At 43.0% G+C, this 17,118-nt stretch overlaps 1 protein-coding gene across 1 annotated transcript; it reads left to right on the top strand.

Moving 5' to 3' along the window:
• The first annotated feature begins 6,733 nt into the window (after nucleotides 1–6,733).
• PGRMC1 (progesterone receptor membrane component 1) lies at nucleotides 6,734–15,587 on the top strand. Its single transcript, XM_054996365.1, has 3 exons — nucleotides 6,734–7,145; nucleotides 12,194–12,349; nucleotides 13,241–15,587. The coding sequence occupies exons 1-3, from the start codon at nucleotides 6,830–6,832 to the stop codon at nucleotides 13,342–13,344; spliced, it is 576 nt and encodes a 191-aa protein (XP_054852340.1). The 5' UTR covers nucleotides 6,734–6,829; the 3' UTR covers nucleotides 13,345–15,587.
• Nucleotides 15,588–17,118: the final 1,531 nt, after the last annotated feature.

Raw genomic sequence — 17,118 nt, 5'->3', positions numbered from 1 at the left:
TAGAAGACTCCAATTGGTGCAAAACGCTGCGGCCCAACTGTTATCAGGAGCGAGAAGGAGCATGAACATCACCCCCATTCTGCGGTCTCCATGGCAACTTTGCTCATCTGAACAGGGTCACCTGCAGGTGCCACCCTGCACATGGGTGAAATCAACAGCAGCCTGTACACGGGCTTTCTCTATGGTGGCCCCTTCCCTGTGGTGGCCCCCTGTGCCTGAGGAGGTCAGGAGAGCCCCTACGCTCCTAGCTTTCCGCAAATGATGCAAAACCAAATTATTCAAAAAGGCTTTTGTATTGTAGGGAGAGGTCTCAGATGTTCCACTAATGAGTTAGGGATCATAGATTTCACCCATAGACTTTACCAATATGTTGCCTTACCATGTATATAACTTGCTTTAAATGTGTGTTCCTATGTCAGCCCTAGAATTGCTTATGCTCTGTTTCAGCATTTCTTCAACTCTGTGTTGGGTTCTTGCTAATGCCATGTCTATGTAAACTTGTGTTTATTTACCCTATGGCATTGTTTATGAAATTGTCCTTGATACTGACTGTACTAATCTCACACTGTGTAATCTGCCTTGAGTCTTAGTGAGAAAGGTGGACTATAAATGACATAAATAATAATAAAATTAACATTATAGGTTAGTTTATTATACATCCTTCAGAATTTCAGAAAGGCACCTGTAGTAAGATTTTTGCATTACATTTTTAGTTGATTAATCTCTTCAAATGAATCAACAAGAAACAAAACTTCAGTTAGGCTAATTGACAGAAACAGCAGGCTTTGTACAGTCCTGAAATACTGTGGAAATCAGAAGGTGAACCCGGGAGATCAGGTTTTGCAGAATCTTCATCTTCAGGATTAGAAATCTCTTCTTCTTTGATGGGTAATCCTTGTATAAGCACTCCCCCACATGGTGAAAGACAGAATAAAAAATTACAGATATTAAAAACAGGAACAATAAATAAAAACCTAAGTCTTGCTCCTTAAAGCTTCACCCTTTCCTTCAGCAGGAATTTGTGTGGACTACACCTGACTTTAGTGGATCCTTAATATGCAGTCATAAGATCAAGGGGTCATAAAGTGCAAGACGAACAGGATGAAATTTAATTATGTCAAACTGAAATCTAATTATGTAAAATGCAGAGGACGTTCATTAATATAATTAAATCCAAACCTCAAATGAGTGAGAAAACATTGCAGGTTTGTTGGACCATGAAAAATAATCTCCATCATGTACAAATTAACCACCTTTCCTTGAGGATCAACCATATTGTCACAAAGGAGTATTTGTATTCCCAAGAACTCTTCATCTCATTCTCTATCAGTCTTATAATTTTTATCCCACACTTTCTCCAAGAAGCACCCTCTCGTAACAATTTTGCCCTCGCAATCGCAATAACCCAGTGAGGTAGGTTAGGCTGATTTGGTGGTGACTGCCTCATAGTCACACAGCAAGTGTCATGGTTGAATAAGGCTTTAAATTTGGATCTCTCAAGTCACTATATAACTAGTATTCCACACACAGTCTGGGTGAAGGAAACTGTAAGAGGGAGAGAGTTACGCTTATTTGTTTTAGTACTACAGTCCTCATTGGCTTCAGGCCCCGCTAGGGCTAGAATTATCAGGGTAAACCATGGGAGAGCCAGTCTGAGATACTCAAGCCTAACTTGTACTTTGTCCTTCAGTAGGTGGCCTTTGTGATATAAATGCTTATTATTATAGATGTGCTGAATGCTTGGCATCAGGGCTCATTTCGAGGGGGAATGTGCAGGAACGCAGTTCCAGAAGTTCCCCAAAGAGGTCACATATCAGGTGGCCCTGCCCACCTGACTCTTGGCCATTTTGGGCACGTTTCGTCCTGGATTGGGGCCAAAACGGCCTCGATCGGGCCTCTGGCGGGTGGTGGATCACTCTCCCAATCAGCAGCGGCCTGATCCTGACCATTTTGGGCCCCTTTTTGGCATTTTGGGCCCAATTTTGGTCCTGAATGGCCAGGATTGCGTCCAAAACAGCCAGGATAGGTGATGTCAGGGGGTGTGACATATGCAAATCAGTTATGCTAATGACACGTTTCTGGTGATGTCAAGGGGTGTGGCATATGCTAATGAGTTATGCTAATGAGTTCATCCAGTTCTTTTTCTATGAAATGACCCCTGCTTGACATTCACTTTAATTTAAACTAAGTATTAGGCTTTAAAGTAACCAAATGCTTAGTACAGTTTTCAGTTGAATCCCACCTTGTAAAAATTCTAATTTATTCTAATCTTGTTTTCACGATAGAGACGAGAAAGTGAAACAAACTCCCAATAAAAAGACCTTAAGCCAGTATTGGAGCGTGTTGTTATTAAAGTTCTTAAAAGTAACTAGAGCAACTGGTGTTTGGTGATAAATAGATTAGAATTTTAGAACATGAAATTAGAGATAACTGGATGAGCCAGGTTCGGAATTTTGTTTGAAGTCCTTGTGAAAGAAGCATCTTGCCATACCTGTTTCTGCTTAAGCAAACTAAAAAGCATGATTGCAACAACCTTATTACAAATGCCCTGGGGAGAAGGAACCATTGCTTCTGCCCTATATTCGAAACCTTTGCACCTGTTACAGTCAGGGCTTTTTTTCAGGGGGAACGCGAGGGAACGGAGTTCCGGAACCCATTTTCTCTGAGGGCAACCCACTGAGTTCCACCACCTCTTTTCCCAGAAAAAAAGCCCTGGTTACAGTGAAAGCTGTGCACCCAATTGTTGTTGTTATCAGCATATGAACTGTTTTTGTATATATTGTCTCACTGTCCATGCAATCCAAAATATGCTTTCCTGGGAGTAAACGGCATTGAATAGACTTGAATAGGATTCTGAACAGACCTTCCTAGGATTGCTCTCCCAGAGCTAATGTTTCCATAGCTAGAGGGTTACAACCCCCTAAAAGCCAATTTGTTTATTTAGAAAATGTATCTTGAGATATGATCTAGGCGGCTCACAATACTATAAACTCATAAAACAAGTCCAGGCATAAAATCAGCATAGAACAATATTTAGCAGCCAAAAACAGTATCTATAAAATAGTCCTCGGACTAAAAGCACTTTTTAAAAAGAAGCATTTGGCAACTGTAGCTGGAGAAATTCCCAGCGATTTGGGGCAGTGCCTGAAGAAGGTGGAATTTGGGTAGGGGAAGAAACTCAGCAGTGATGTGATGCAATAGATTCCATCCCTCCAAAGCTGCCATTTCCTACAGGGGAACTGATCTCTGTAGTCTGGAGACCAGCTGTAATTCTTGGAGAACTCTAAGCCCCGCCTGAAGGTTGGCAACCCTATTAAAGGATGGAACCCCTGAGTTAAAATCCCAGTTTCAAAAAAAGTTTTCAGCCTGGTGCTGAACATATAGTAAAGCAGGTACCTGGTGAGTGTCAAAGGAGAGAGTATTCCAAAGGTGCCACCACTGGAAAAGCCATGTCTTGGTCACCTTGCCACCTGCCTCTTACATACTTGGCAATATTCCACAGATGAAAATAGGAACATGCTTATAACTTTAAGCTTTCTATTTTCATAACTAAGATTCCTGTTAAAGCCCTACCCTCATTCCAACAAAATTACACACGGTTGAAAGTTTTACACAACTGGCTGTATTCTGTGGATTAAGGTCTAGATGGTCTTTCTTTTTTTGTTAAAGATAACGAAGTTCTCTTTTGTTAAAGATAAATAAGCCTATAAAAATCATTCAAAATACTGAGTATGGAGTTCAAGGTTGCATAAATTGAGTCCCCGGATACTCTCCAGTCCAGACCTTGACCAGACCCAAAACCATTAAAATGGCAGGCTGCGCACTTGCATGGTGTCACATTTACATTCAGGATTGGTCCACATTTTGCAAAGGTTATACTATTACTGTGAGTTCATCACCAGTTTCCCACATCAACCAGTACCATGAGATTGGCGCACAGACCTGTTGATATAATGGCCTGACCCAGCACAAATTTCAGGATTTCCAGGCAATACACATAAATATATTGTCGAACGGAGAATGGCCGGCGAACGATGGTTGTTGTGGATTTTCCGGGCTGTATTGCCGTGGTCTTGGCATTGTAGTTCCTGACGTTTCGCCAGCAGCTGTGACTGGCATCTTCAGAGGTGTAGCACCAAAAGACAGAGATCTCTCAGTGTCACTATACAGCCCAGAAAATCCACAACAACCAATACACATAAACATCTAAAGACATAGGAATGGCACCCATCTCTTATGTTTGCTATGGGAAATACCAGCATGTCCTTAGCCATCACTGTTGTTTTGTCACGTAATACACTCTCAAGAAGGGATTTCAGGCAGGCTGCCTTAGGCCTCTATTTATGTTAGGCTCCAGACAAAAATGGATGCCACCATCAGCTTCCTCCTTCTCTGCCTTCTTTAACTGAACTAAAGTCCTCTCCTTTCTGAAAGATGTGCCTGGTTTTAAAGTGGCAGTAACAGAAGTCTACATGACTGGAAAAAAATATGGAGCCACCTTCAGGGGGCCTTGAGAACAAGCCCAAATTTCCACACACAGCAATCAATCTCATGGGACACTGACCTCTTCCCTCCCTCTCGTGAGAGAGTAGACTCTGTGGGGCAAGAGTTTGCCTTTTTTCTTATACTGTGAAGTGTCATATAGCAAAGACCTTTTAAGCACTTTCAGCATTCCAAATGCTGTGTATTCAATAAATTGATAGCAGTAACATCGCAGGACTCCACCTCCTCACTCCCCTGTAGAAGGCTGCCTGGTTTACAGTTGCAGCAAAAATGAAGTGGTAAGAATGTGTTTAGAGTGTAGGAGGTGGATGCTAGCTTTAAACAGTTCCTTTGCACAAAAAACGCCAGGCAAATAGAAAACTAGCCCAACAGGGAAGAACAATCAGTTTCCTCTCTTTGATTGCTATGCTTTTTTTCTATTTGCAGAGATTTTTTAAAATAGCATTCTAAATATTGGTCCTCTATCAATAACCTGATAAGGCGGTTAGGGTTGCCAGACTGCCGGTAAAGAAAAAAACTGGGCAGACCCTACCTCTGAAGACTTAAATTCAGGGAGTGAGGCCAGCCCACTGCTTCTATTCCCTGGCACAGAGGAGGATGGACAGGTATGCTGGCCACTCTCCCAGCATGCAGGACTCAGGGGAGGGGGGGGGCAGCACAGGAAGTTCTGCTGGCGCTGCCTCCAGTTCCTGCACACTAATGGCCAACCACTGCCCCCCGCCTCAAATACCTGACATTTATATGTCCGGTAATTTAACTGTTTTCCCCAGACACTCCAAGAAAAAACAGGACTGACCGGGGAATAACTGGACACCTGGCAACTCTAAGTGCAGTCTTTTCCACAACCTCATTTCCTGGTCTGAACCAGGCCTGATAGCAGTTGCATATGTATAGATCATGGGGGGAAATGCCTTTTTTGCTTCAAAAGTATTATTTTATTTGCATGCAAATAAATAAGATACATGTCAGCTGGGTTTGCCAACTTCTAGGTGGGGCCTGGAGATCTGGAATTACAACTGATCTCCAGACTACAAAAATCAGTTTGCCTGGAGAAAATGGCAGCTTTGGAAAGTGGTCTCTATTGTATCACAATCCCATCCTTCCATGGTTCCATCCTCAAATCTCCAGGAATTTTCCAGCCTGGATTTGGCAACCCATCAGCCCTAGTAATCTTTCAGAAGGAGCCAATAGTACAAACTTTTTATTCAGATAGGAGGGCTGTATTGTAAGGCAGGGGTCGATGCTTTGCTAATGAGTTAGGGACCTTGAACTTCACCACTGTGTTGCATTATGTACTATCTGTTGCTTTAAATATGTGCTCCTATGAACTACCTGTTTCATGTTGTCTAATGTCAGTCCTAGAATATGCTTATCCTGTTTCAGCATTTCTTCAACTCTTTATTGGATTCTTGCTAATGCCATGTCTTTGTAAACTTATGTCTATTTACCCCATGGCATTGTTTATGGAAATATCCTTGATACTGACTGTACTAATCTCACACTGTGTAATCTGCCTTGCATCTCAGCGAGAAAGGTGGACTAGAAATAAATACCTGGAGAAACCTGAGTTTGAATCCCTGTTGTCAATGAAGCTTCCTTACTGGGTAACCTTGGTGATGTGGTTAGTCCTACTTTTTAAAAAGTCTGGTGGCATCTTAAAAATCACCGACAGACAGAATTACGATGTAAACTTTTGTTGACTGGAGCCCCTATTTCATCAGGTGCATGAGGTAGTTGACATTACACACAATAAAGCAAGCGCCCAGTATCCTCTTCGAGACTAATAGCATTTATTCCGGCCTAAACTTTCGTAAACCAGAGCTCACGCGAGACTGCAAGGAAACCGTTGCAAACAGCAGGGCCGACGGGCCACGAAACGCAGGAAAAGTTAATAAAGGGCTAACCGTAATTGTGGCCAATTCGGAGCAATCGAGAGCAAAGTGCAGGCGCCACTTACAGCAGCAGCGCTAGCTGGTTGGTGTTTTAATCTGTTTACTGGGCAATCCTAAACAGACTTTCTCCGTTCTAAACAAATCTGGCTTCGACCGGAGAAACTTCATTTAGGATTACACTGCGAACAGACAGACACAAGCCAACCGCCGGCCACCCGAGCGACGCAAACGGGCCTTCCCAGCCGCGGAGGCAGGCTTGCAGCATCGCAGGAACGCGCCCGGCTGCCTCCGCCCCGTCTCCGCCCCGCCCACTTCCCCCTCTCCGGTTCCAACTCCCGCCCCGCCCCGCCTCCCTCCTCCGCAGCGTTGCTGGGCCTGGACTCTTGTACCGGACCCTGCGGAGCGAGGACCGGGTTTTCCAGCTGCGAGCAACCATGGCGCAAGAAGACGTGGCCAGCGAGACGGCCGAGGCGAGCAGCCCGGGCCTGCTGCTGGAGATCGTGAGCTCCCCGCTCAACCTCAGCCTGCTGGGCCTCTGCCTCTTTCTCCTCTACCAAATCGTGCGCGGCGATCGGCCCCGGGCCCAGCCCGACGGCGAGGAGGAGCCCCCGCCGCCGCCCAAGCTCAAGCGCCGCGACTTCACGCGGGCCGAGCTGCGCCCCTACGACGGCGTCCAGAACCCGCGCATCCTGATGGCCATCAACGGGAAGGTCTTCGACGTGAGCCGCGGCAGGAAGTTCTACGGGCCGGGTGAGAGATGCCAGCAGGGAGGCCGACGGGGCCGGGGCAGTGGGCATCGAGGCATGCAGGTTTGCAAGGTTGCCAGCTGTGGCCTGGGAAATTCTTGGCGCTTGGGGAGCAGAGCCCGGGGAGGCATTACTGCGAGTCTAATACCACAGAGTCCCCCTTCCAAAGTAACCATTTTCTCCCGGGCAATTGATCGCTGTAGCTTAGAAGATCTCCAGGCAGCCCTACGTGCAAGCCTTCCGCAAGCAAACCCTGGCTTCGCTGCAATTTTCCCGGTGCAGGAGCCCCTCCCCCCCGGGTGTTATTTGGGGTGTAAAGATCCTTTGCAGTTACGCAAAGCTTTCCAAGAGTTCGGATCGCTAGTATTTATACTGCGCCATTGGTGCACATGGCGCTTTACAAGGGGGTGTGCGCGTGCCTGCCCGCCCCGTGGAGTTTACGAATCTGCCGCAAAGGAGAACAAAACAAGGCAGGGGGAGGGGTGACAAACGGAGGAAGGAATGTGTAGTAATCCGTGTGAGCGAATCCAGTATTCCCTGTATTGCAAGTGAATCAGTTGCTGCCTTGCCTGAGGCCAGCGGGCGGTTGGGTGGCTGTTTTGAAGTGGGATTTTGACAGCTCCCAAGTTCACATGCCTGGAGCCCCAAATTAACTTCACTGGGACTTGCTCCAGGGAAAGCGTGCATTAGATCAGCTTTGCCATAATTCCCTGTTGAGCTACGACAGTCACTACCACCCGTGCACCTGTTACTTTTCACAACAGATCCATTATTGGGGCTCCCCCTCATTTCATCCACTGATGTGATGTGAAAAACTCAACTGCCCTGCCCTTCTAATACCGCCGATTCTGGTAGCGGCCTTAAAAAGATTATGCCATTTCGTGGTAATGAATTCACTCTCCGTGGTGCCTTACCAACACCTAGTCACGTTGTTAATTAAGATTAGAATCACCATTCTGCCTATAAACGATCTTAAATCCAGTTCTGTTCATTGTTATTCTAGTGTAAACACAATGCTATGCAGTGGAAATCCAATCTAAATATAATCTTGTGCAGTGATACTCCTCCAATGTAAACAATCTAAATGTAATCCTGCGCAGTGTAATTGCTGTCTAAATGCAACCCTGTGCTGTGTTACTCCAATCTAAACAATTTAAATGCAATATTGCACAGTGTTACTCCAATGGAAATGCAGTCCTGTGTAGCAGTACTTCTATCTAACAATCTAAATGTAAATCTGTGCAGCGTTATGCTTATCTAAATGCAACCCTGTGCAGTGGTTCTCCAGTCTAAACAATTTAAATGCAGTGTTACTCCAGTTGAAACGATCAAAATGCAACCCTGTGCAGTGTTACACCAATCGAAACCATTTTAACTGCAATCCTGCACAGTATTACTCCAATTGAAATGCAATCCTGGGTAGTGTTACTTTTAATCCCATTGAAATTAAGTAGATTGAAGGATGTAAAGTGGTTTGTCCTGCTCTTTCTAGTTCATATTCACACAGTAGAGAGTGGACAGACATTGAAGGAATGCGTTGCAAAATAACAGTATTCAGTATGGTGGGAAAGCAGGGCTAGCTGCAGAAAAGCATTGACTGGCTGGTGGTTAAAGGCCCCTGGTGTAGAAGTACTGGTTAATGGAATCGACCCAAGACAGCTGACCCTTTGCTTTACCATGTAGTCTTTCTGATGGTGTATATCAAGCGTGATGGGAGTTTAATTGTGCTAAAGGGTAACTAGTAAGCAAATAAAGAATGTCCCTGCCTTGAGGAGATTGATCATGGTTGCCTGAATTGTGATAGTGGGCTTGAAGGATAGTAGAGGGGGACCTATTTCTGCTTGCACTTCTGTGCATGAAGGGGGGGGTGCAAAAAGGACGCACACTAGCTATGGTCTACACATGTTGAAGAGAATTAAAAGATGAGACATAAATCTTATAATCAGTGTAATGGAGAGGTGAGAAGGGGCAGGCACAAGGGAGACATGTGCACTGGAACAGAGGGCACCTCCCAACCCCCCTTCCACCGTGCTTCCCTGCCCAACCAGCCCATCTTGTTTGTAAAGGGGATTATACCCTAGGCACTGAAAGAGGGAGGAGATGGCCTGGTTATGCTTTGTCTGTGGCCCAGCCTCTCCTCCTAGCTAGATTGCAAAGGATTGCATTGCTTTGCATTGCATGCAATCTGTGTGGGAGAGGTTTTATGGTTACAGATGCTTCTCAAAGCCGAGGGAGGTTCCCCCTCCCATTATTTGGCAGGGTCAAAGACTAGAACAGAGAGACTTGTGTGGAGTCACACATGCACTCAATCCTATGTGTGGCTACTTAAACATACAGTTTCTCTGGCACAGCTTTCTCTTTATCTCTGACTCTTCAGATTTTAGTCCCAATCTTCCTTCAGGAACTTGAGGCCAAGTGACATATTTTGTGCAATTTGCTTGATGCACAGAGGAAAAGTGGGTTGGGGAAAGGAAATAAGTGTGCCTGGCTTTGTTCCCTACCACACTGTCTGTTCTACAACATAGTCATACAGAAATATGTATCACTGGGAAACACACACCTGAAACACACTTTCTGGGAACGAAGCAGTTTGGAAGTAGAGCAGAAAAGTGGCAAGACTGGGGAACAGGAGTGTGTCCTGCCCCCGGTGCAGCGAGTTGCCCATTTATCATGCTCCCGTGCAGTGAAGAAGTGGCTACATGGGTGTTTTGTCATATGTGTTTATGTTACAACATGTGTAAATGTGCAGTTTGGTACTCAGGATAGTGACCTTAGGGTTTGCCCATTTTACCTTCACAACAAGCCTGTGAGGTAGGTTGGGTTAAGAGATAGTAACTGGGCCAAGGTCATCTCAGCTTTGTGACCAAGCAGATATTTGAACTGAGGTCTCCTAGGCTAAGGTCCGATACTGTTCCATTACAGTGTACTGGTCCAGCAAGGAGTCTTGACACTTTTCTCTTTTCTGTGAGCCCCTGAAATCTTTCTGTCTCCAGTCTGGCAGTTCTACACATGCCTTATACTTGTTCTGATGCTGTTGAGTGTTATTTAGCATCTACTTTGCATGGCTTTTCCAATGTTGTCTTACCCTACCACTTGTTTATTTTTAGCAGTATCCTGATACAGTCTCCATTCCCTCTCTCTTCTACATGCTTCATGTGCCAGTATTTGAAAATATCTTGGTAAATCAGATTTAAATTCATGATCCTGTGAATCTTGCAAGAATATCACACAAATGCAGTCTGGTGTTTATCATCTTGAAAATCTAAACATTCATTTTTTTAAAAGTTTCCTGTCCAGAAAAAATGTGTTGGGGAGAAGCTCTCAAAATGGGGATTGGGCAAGACTTCTGTTTGTTGGCAAAGGTTTGCTACAGGAATTTAAAAATATTTAATATTCCTTTGCTGCAGCAGCTGTTAGTAGGAGGCAGGGAGTGACAAGCTAAATAAAGTTACTGATTTACTTCATGTTTTTGCTGTCTAAAGTCCTTGGAGAAGCCCAGTTGTAGGAAAGAGATAGGAGCTTTGCCTAAAACAAATCTGCTGTCTCATGATTTCATAGAAGTGACCTAAACAAACAGAGGAAGTGCTGTTCTCTAAAGGCTATTACTGATAAAATACTAAACTCTGGTTTAGGAATAATTTATTTCTTTCCATCTTGTATGCAGACCTACTTTGTCCTTGCTGAGCTTGGTGCTGGAGTACAGTTGACCAACACTAAATTGTGGTAAAGGCTGCTCCTAAATTTCTTTCAGGACACTGATTTAAACCATTGTGCTGTATTTAATAACAACTGCGCTTATATACCACTCTTCTAGAGAGATTAGTGCCTCGCCTAGAGCAGTGAACAAGTTAATGTTATTATTATCTCCACAATGCAGCTGGGGAGCTGGGGCTGAGAGGAGTGGCTTACCCAAGGCCACCTACTGAGCTCATAGCAGTAGTGAGATTCAAACCTGTGGAGTGCTGATTTGCAGCTGAACCTCTTAACCACTGAATTTAGGAGCACTCTTAATCACAGTAACAAAAGTCAGATTTAATACCAAGCTGTGTGGGTGGGTGACTAACGTGTAGAACAGGGGGGGGGGGCAGAGGACTTGGTGGTGTCTGAGCTCATGGCCTGCTACCAATCCCTAAATCGAGGTTACCATGATATCTGCACCAGAACTAAATGCTGCTTCTCCCAGAGTACTCCCATACGTTTTACACCATCATAAACTACATGTGGGAATGTGTGGGGCTACTCAGAGAACTTAAAACTGCCATCATGCGTGGGATCATCTTTTCTTAATTCTCTTTATTTCACCATTGTCTGTTCAGCAAAGAATGGGGGTTTCTTTCTGTAGGGCTCTGATTCTCAGACTGGGTTTGGCTGACCAAGGAATGCCATTATTTCCTGTTTGCTGGGGTAACATGCCTGGGACCATATGGAAGTTTGTTGTGACTTCTCTCACATGAGCTCAAGCTTCTCATGTTTTTCCCCACACTGCTTGGGAAGGAATGGCATTCTGCTCCTTCCATATGGACTGGATTCCAACCTTGCCTTCATCTTTGTCTAAGTAAATAATGTAGTGTGTGTAGTCAGTGGGCATTTTGGAGGTCAACAATTGCAGTGGCTGTCCCAATCACTTAATGTTTTTAGCTAGTGAGAATTTTAGCACAAATCATACTTCTGTGAGTATCGTTGCTGGCCTGTGTTTCGGGTTTGGGGGAGGGGGCTGTTTCTTCTCCTGCCCCTTTATTCACCTCCTACTACTATGCCTTCTTCCCCTCTTTTCCTTAAACCAGTCAGCTTGTGCTAAAAAGCCAAAGTTAGAAACCAAGTACAGCAACATTTGGCAGAGATGTGCATGCAGGGAACGGGACGTACAACTCTTGAAAGAATGCCACCTCTATAAAGCGTTACTCGAAAGACACTTGAAAGCAGTGAAGCCAAATGGAAGGTCTTTTTACCCAAGCTTTGGGAAAGTAGGGATTTAGCACAGCATGTATTCTTGATCTTATCAAGTTCTCAAACTTAAGATACTGTTCTGATAGCTAATATTTTTTTCTTAAGATGGCCCTTATGGTATTTTTGCTGGAAGAGACGCATCCAGAGGCCTTGCTACTTTCTGCCTGGATAAAGAGGCGCTGAAGGATGAACATGACGATCTTTCTGATCTCGACGCCACACAGAGAGAGACCTTGAACGATTGGGAACAACAGTTTATGTGTAAGCATTCCTAATGTGTTGCCTGTGACTTCATAACAGTTCATTTGTATACCACTTTTCTGGATGGATTAGTGCCCCCTCTGAGTGGTGAACAAAGTCAGAGTTATTACCCTCCCCCCCCCCCCCCCCGTAAAGCTGGAGCTGAGCGGCTGGCCCAAGGCCACCTGCTGAGTTCCTGGCAATAGTGAGATTCAAACCAGCAGTGTGTTGCATCACATCTCAGTTATTAAACCTCTATGCAACACCAGCTCTTCGTACAAAATCTTTCTACAAAATCACATCCATGTACTCATTACATGTTAGGACTTGAACCTGTTTCATTCACGTATATAACAAGCTGAATTATGTTCTTGCCTGTGGCACTAAATGAGGGATGTGACAAATTTCATGGCAACTCTGCTTCGATTCCAAAATTTCTTTTGTAGTTTCTCCCGGGAGTTGTACTTTTACCTGAACCATATTAATTTGCCAAAAATGCATTTTTGCATCCGTTGTATTCAAATAATGTATAAGAGGGGTGCATATAAAAATGGAATTACAAAACCAAATAAAATAGGGAATCTTACAAAGAAAACAGGTAGGATGAAAACAGTTTTCTCACCAATGCAAAAAAAAAAAAGTTTTAAAATATTTGTGCTTCCCTAATAAAACAGCAGTACTATTAGGCACAATCTGTTAGTTCACTTCTGTGGGTCTCACTAAAATCTTACACAATTCTTTGAATAAGAAACACTACTTACATTTTTCTTTGAAGACAGGCTAACTCCAGATTTTCTTACAAAACCTAAATAGAAGTCATTTTTGACTGGCTTTGGTGTTAGTGAAGTATAACTTTAAATAAACCTATTTAGAAAAATAATTATCTTGTTTTTCCTTTCTTGTCACATTCAGTTAAATACCACCACGTAGGCAAACTGCTGAAAGATGGTGAAGAGCCCACTGTCTATTCAGATGAAGAAGAAACAAAAGATCCTGAACAACGCAAGAAAGATTAGCAAGCACCTAGAAGAAAAATCTGGAGAGTTTTTGGATTTTTCAAGGACCCTTTGTCACATTCCAGTTCTATTTTAACCAATTTGAACATCAGCCCTGTTTTAGAAATGGTAAGCGCTTATAGGTGATTTGGTGGTCATTAAACACGTTTTAATCAACATTCCCAAGAAAATTGCCAGACAACACTGAGTTGCTTAAATCCAGACTGCATGATCCAAATTGGAATTGCAGCTAAAACTACCCAATACTGTATGTTGACTAAGAAAGTACATTTGCCCAAGCCCCTATGCTCTGCCAATCATTTGCTGGTACTTGGTAAAGGGGCTTCTGCATAAGTCCCATTAAAGAATCACTGCAAATCTAGATGGCACCCAAACAAGCACATTCCTCTATAGGATGTGAATTTATGGAGGTCAGCTTTCCTGAAATATCTTGGACCACAATTAGCATCTCTTTACAACAGTAATGTGTAAAAAAGTTGGCCCTGGACCAGCTGCTGTTACATCCTCCCCCTACTTACAATAACTTTTAAATGAATTCTGTCTGTCCTTTTGAAATTTCTATGCTTCAAGTAGAGTTCAGATCATTGTAAATATAGTGGTGAAGGGACAGTATGGCTTATTCATAATGTACAAAATGAGTATGGAATGTATTTTTTTTAAACTTGCCTTTTTTCTATAGCTATTTACATCCAAGCATATAATTAGTATAGTCAACCAGACTGGTTTTAAACTTTTCCGCTTAATGAAGTTAAATGCCTTCTGATTCTGAGAGCCATGCAAACCAAACAGAGACTGACAACTTCATTTATTTTGAACATACTTGTCACTGACTTATAAGACCTTATAACAGGTGATTACTAAAGGAGTGGATACACACAGCCAAATCAGATATTTATACTTGGAAAAGGGTGTGGGCAGCCGTAGAGCAGTCAGCCTTCTAAAATCAACCTTTTAAAATGGTCTCACTTAAAAGTGATAGACAGCAGGTGCTCCATCCAAAGATGGTACATTAGAGAGAAATGCTAAGAAGGGTCTGTGTCTGTTTTTGCTGCTAGCAATTGGCTTTTGCTTGCCACCATTTTCAAACACACTACATACAAGAAAAGACTAAAGGAAGCAAATGAGTTGTGCCTTGGGGAAAAAGAAATAAAAAATGAGAACAATGGTATAGCAAGACACCTTCTCTTTATCAGGCAAGCATGGTTACCCGTCTGGAATTTGACAATGCCTGTTTTGTATCAGATTGAAAGTTAAATCCTTGCACCAGAATTTTTTGACTCCCATAAGCTAAGTGGCCATTGGACATGTGGAAATCCACTAGGGAGGGATGTTAACAAATTCTGAAGCTTGGGAGGAAGGGCAGAATGGAGAAATAAACTTTCAGTAGGAACAGTTCAGGTTGGATGGAAGAACATCTTCCTAGCTGAGAACTAGTTGGGCAACGGAAGAGGTTGCCAGGGTAAGTTGTAGAACATGCTTTCTTGTAGCTGAATCATCTGGGTAACCACTGATTACATATGATTTAAATCTAGGATAGCAGTGTCCAAATAGCATTGATTTCAGAACTTGAAAGCTTACTCTTCATTTAAAAGAATAATTCAGACAAGTTTTACCAAAAGACAACTTGTTCTCTATCATTGGATTTTGGCCTGTAATGTGAAATTGCAGAGCAAACTGCACAAGTCAGCACATTAAGGCAAGGTTACATGTGCACTCTGGTACCCTTTTGCAATGTGCAGAGGTTTGTCAGATGGCAAATGAGGGGAATTCCTACAGTGGAAACAGTTGGATTAAGTGACTTCAGTTGCTATGAAATGTTGCAAGGTTGGTATAGCAATAAGCTGTGTTGTTTTAATGGGTCCTTTTCCTTTCTCTCCCCAGTTTCTTCACACAAAGCAATAGTACTGTTGCATTTTTAAAATAAGTTTCACTGCTCAGAAAGTTTGTCTGATGATAAAAGCAGTGTTCAGAACCACTCAACAGCCCATCCTTAATGTGAGAAATACCTTATATAAAAAAAAATTCTTTTTGCCTGTTAGTAACACTGCACCGTAAAGAGATTTTTGTTGGCTGAAGTGTTATGACCTACCTCTGGAAGTCCTAGACTAATAAAACATTCAAGCATTGCTGCGTTCCTCCTTTAAAAGTCACTTGTGATCCTTGCAAAACTTTGAATGACAGTTCCAAAGCAGGGACAAAAAGCTTGTACTTGATTTTAAAAAATAAACCAATCTTCCTAAACATATGGCGCCTCTTTGCTTGAGCTAGAAACAAAATGTAGTATTTTTGCATTCCTCCAAAGGCATGCAAGCAAAATGTTAATAATGTTCTCTCACTTTGTATCTTTGCACTACCACCTCCACCGATAGCGAAATACCTGTTTATTATTAGGAAGCCTTTGATCATTTTAGACTTCATACATGCTGAGGATGAACCTAACAAGGCTGAAGTGTGTTCACAGGTAGGGAGCCCAAGATAAGCTATATAAACAAGACTGGGGTATCATGGGAATAAGCTACACGTCTGTCTGCAAATGGAGAGAGAATACTTAAGTGCTATATTGTGTCGTCATAACCCTTTGCAGCTCGGGGGTTGGGAAGAGATTAAGGCTGCTAGCTGGTTCTACTATTAGGCAAAGGGAAATCCAGGTGGCAGACTGCAGCAACATTAAACTCTACCCCAATATTTTTTTTTACTAAGGGGGGATTTTCTTGCTCAGGCATTCACACACATTGTACTGCATCAGGGGAATGCTCACTGACTAGTCTTAAGGTCTGACACTCCCTAGGACAGAACCAGCAACCTACAGGGACATTTTATTGCACCTGCTTTCATCCCAAGACAACTTCCGGATAAGTTTTGTGTTGACTTCTCAACATTTTACTCTGAATACTTCTGGAGCAGCAAACAAGAAATTCTGTCATGCACTTCATGACTTGTACTTTTTGGTCTTTTCCATAATAAGTCATAGCTATGGAAATTGGGGACAAGTAACTAAGCAGTTTAGGAACTCTTGATAGATTCAGGACCATCAGATCCGCTATCAGTATTTCAGGGACTTGCCCAGTATGTAGAAAACGTGTAAATTTTATGGAGGAAAAAACACTATGAAAGGTCCAATAAAAACAGCCTGTTCATTGTCCTTCAAAAGCCATGGAATAGTGAGTCAATTGGAAAGAGATGAGGGGAAGGTAAAAATGACCCATTAAGAGTCCCTGTTAGTATACTGGAGGCATGATTCAAAGCCTGAGATGCATATGTATGCCTTAACTCCCTCTGGTTGAAGATAAATTGTTTCATGCCCCTTTGCAGGTAAGGAGTTTGGGAAAGATTAAACTCAATCGGTTGACCATCCTCCACAAAGATTCATTTATGAGGGAGGCAGAGAACCCCAACTGCTTATTTTGGAATGGTGGAAGGAGAAGCAGGTTGAAACAGGATTGGATGGCACAAAGTAAATATAAGCACCTCCTGCCTCCAGTTCTTTTACTCCTCTACATCATATTGTTCAAATTCAAGGTGTTCAGCAACTTTGTTTTGAAAGAAAGAACGTTTGCACTTGATTTAAACAAAAAAATCTTTGCTTAGTCTTTCATTAGTGTAAGATGGGAAACATGCTATATTACATTTTTATTCTGCTTGTCCTCCAAGGGGTTCAGGACAAGTGTACATTTTCACAACCACCCTGTGAAGTAAGATTAAGACCAGCTGGCCCACAGTCACCCACTGAGCTTTACGGCAAGTGGTGATTGCTCTCAGGTTGCCTGGTTCTAG

Source organism: Eublepharis macularius, chromosome 13 (assembly GCF_028583425.1).
Source record: "Eublepharis macularius isolate TG4126 chromosome 13, MPM_Emac_v1.0, whole genome shotgun sequence".
NCBI lineage: Eukaryota > Metazoa > Chordata > Lepidosauria > Squamata > Eublepharidae > Eublepharis > Eublepharis macularius.
The sequence above is the reverse complement of the archived record's forward strand: the minus strand, read 5'-3'. Positions and strand labels throughout refer to the sequence as shown.

Coding starts and splice junctions, on each gene's coding strand:
- PGRMC1 (XM_054996365.1), top strand. CDS start 6,830: ATGGCGCAAGAAGACGTGGCCAGCGAGACGGCCGAGGCGAGCAGCCCG. Junction 7,146..12,193: donor CAGGAAGTTCTACGGGCCGG/GTGAGAGATGCC, acceptor TTTTTTCTTAAG/ATGGCCCTTATGGTATTTTT. Junction 12,350..13,240: donor TTGGGAACAACAGTTTATGT/GTAAGCATTCCT, acceptor TGTCACATTCAG/TTAAATACCACCACGTAGGC.